We start from the raw sequence: 2,637 nt of genomic DNA, 5'->3' as shown, positions 1-2,637 counted from the left end.
CCGTTTTCACTTAATCTAGCCCACGCACCAAGGGCTTTGCTACAACACCGAGGAAGCATGCAAAGTAGTAAGCCCTAAAACATCGTCAATTCCATTGCTTGCTGACTTAAGGCTCTTAATATTTAGAATTATGAACGCGTTCGCAGCTATTGAGGCAACCATATGTAATGAACAATGTTAGAGCTACTGCTACTTCTGACAGGCCCTCAGTCAGGTCTGTAGTTTGTAGATTCTCACATTAAAATGAATTAAGGTTTTGCAATAAATGTAAAGTTACTTCCAGGACAAATGGTGCTACTTTGATGTGATAATGAATAGATCACACGCTAAAATGGCGTCAGAGGGGTTACGACGAGCATCGAAAGATTACTACTTTATTCAAAATTGCCGGATGATATTTTGGAAGGCCTTTCGAAAGGCCCGATCTCTGAAGCCGTAGATGATAGGATTAACAACCAAACTTATTGTATGCAATACCAGGAATGAATGGTTGTATACCATAATAGTAAAAGGCGATAGGTAGGTTGTAAGCCGTAATATGAAATACAGGGGAATCGGAAACCAGAAGATAATGAAGACTGTCACGACAAGGGAGATAGTCTTAAATGCTTTCAATCGGTCATCTAGTACAGGGCGTTGCTGCTGTTGGAACTGAATGATCACTCTTTGACTCGCAATCTTTCTCGCTTGTTTCACTGCGATGTGAAGAATCAAAGCATTGATGGTAAGCAGCGCAACCATTGAAATCACGATCAAACAAAATAAAAACCAGGTAAAGTTTACGTTCAATGTCCCAGTTAAGCGTGCCCCACAGTCCCTTTCTTTCTCGTCTTGACTTGTTGGTGATCCATGCGCTGAGATAACAGATCGGGCGGTGTTAGGCAAAATACTAAGAAGCCAAAGACATCCCAAGACAATGGCAATGCGTCTAAACGTCACCAGGCTGGCATAACGTAACGGCTTCGTAACAGCTATGAATCGATCTGCAGTCAACGCCACAATGTGACAAAACGAAACACCAGATAGTGCATTCAAGGGTAGAGCATAGTAAGGAGTATTTTCTTCGGCGAAGTACGATGCATCGAATTTAAAGACGGTTGCATACACCCTCAGTGGAATCCCAACAAGGGCGTCGAGGAGATCAGAGATAGCAAGGCTCACAATAATGGCATTTGTTGGTGTTCGGAGGCTGTAATGTCTGTAAACTGCTAGCACTAACAGGGCATTGCTGACGATGATGCAAGGTAGGAAAGGAATAATACATACCATGAAAACTATTTTGCCAGCAAATTGATGATGTGCAAAAAGAGCTGATTCCGTACTTTCATTCATTACGATAATACTCTTTTAATTGTAATGAAATAGGCTAGTGAAGATCCAGATTCATGGACTGCGATTTATCTGATTGTCTCACAAAATAGTGCCAAGCTAGTTAAGACAAAAGTATTCACTGGGTAATATCTGCACATTAACAAGATTAAAATCTGTTAATGGCATTTTAAAGAACTGAATTTAAGTGCAAGGTTGTTTGTTTTCTGGTTAGTCCGATGATCGAGCCGATGGCACTCCCAAAATGGAACATCTTCCGACAGCGTATCATGCACTTCCTGGCATACACCGTGTAATGTGAGTGACTGTATATTGACAAAGTGTTCAATTAAGAGGCATCACGGTTATTAACTCGTGTTAGGTTGTCAGATATAATCTCTGCCTGGCTATCCAACATTGAGCTGTTCCCTAAATTAAAATGGAATAAAATGATGTACGTCGTATGAACAAAAACCTACGCTGTTCATAACTCACGAACTTGCTCTCAGCATGTTCATACATAGAAATCCAGTCAACAAAAACTGGTAATGAAACTGGAACGAGCAATGCCAAAAGTTATTAAAGAAGCGCGATGGCTCAGTGGTAAAGGGCGGTGGTCTCGTAATCGAGGATTCCCGGGTTCGAGCCTAAGTTATAATTGATGGGCTATATAGTGTCCTTTGGTAAGGCACTATTCCTCATTACTAAGTCACCCGGAGAGGACTTAAAGGCACTTTCTCTTACTCGGTTGTTAATGGTGTTCCTGGTCTTCGTTGAAGTACCGTCATGCCTTTTTATGAAGAAATATAAAATGGGTCCAAGAATGTAGCCAATGAGATGCGTCGAAATGGATCACGTGTGTGTGCATTGATGTTTAGGATAGACTCGAGGAGTGCATTTTGGTGATAACAACCGTCAATTTCCCGACTTAATACTCATATTGTAGACCCATCTAATAAACAAATAATTAATGTTTTTAGCTCGTTCAGTATCCTAATATGATTTAAACTCGTTGCAATGCATACTCACTAATGCACTCGCAAGCATGTATTATTTGTATACAATCTTCAGCATGTTTGGAAAAACTCACGACAGCACTGACGTTGTCAAGAGAACATATTCGTTCGACAAAAAAAATTGACGAAGACTCACTAATTACAAAGTAATCTATATTGATATATATGTATATATATATCTCACACGCGCACACACACACCCGCGCGCACAAACTCCACTTTATCTTTTTCTCTCTCTCTCTCTCTCTCCCTCTTGATTTGGCCTTCTTCATTACACACGAAATATGGTTCGGCTCATTCACATTACTCTGAT

The 2,637-nt window shown here is 40.5% G+C and overlaps 1 protein-coding gene across 1 annotated transcript; it reads right to left on the bottom strand.

Annotated features, from left to right (window-relative positions):
- Positions 1–265: 265 nt before the first annotated feature.
- Positions 266–2,311, bottom strand: LOC115924768 (adenosine receptor A2b-like). The gene has a single exon (XM_030987587.1). The coding sequence runs from the start codon at positions 1,330–1,332 to the stop codon at positions 379–381; it is 954 nt and encodes a 317-aa protein (XP_030843447.1). The 5' UTR covers positions 1,333–2,311; the 3' UTR covers positions 266–378.
- Between the last annotated feature and the right edge of the window lie 326 nt (positions 2,312–2,637).

This window comes from Strongylocentrotus purpuratus, unplaced genomic scaffold (genome assembly GCF_000002235.5).
Source record: "Strongylocentrotus purpuratus isolate Spur 01 unplaced genomic scaffold, Spur_5.0 spur5_scaffold_16, whole genome shotgun sequence".
Taxonomy (NCBI): Eukaryota; Metazoa; Echinodermata; class Echinoidea; order Camarodonta; family Strongylocentrotidae; genus Strongylocentrotus; species Strongylocentrotus purpuratus.
The sequence above is the reverse complement of the archived record's forward strand: the minus strand, read 5'-3'. Positions and strand labels throughout refer to the sequence as shown.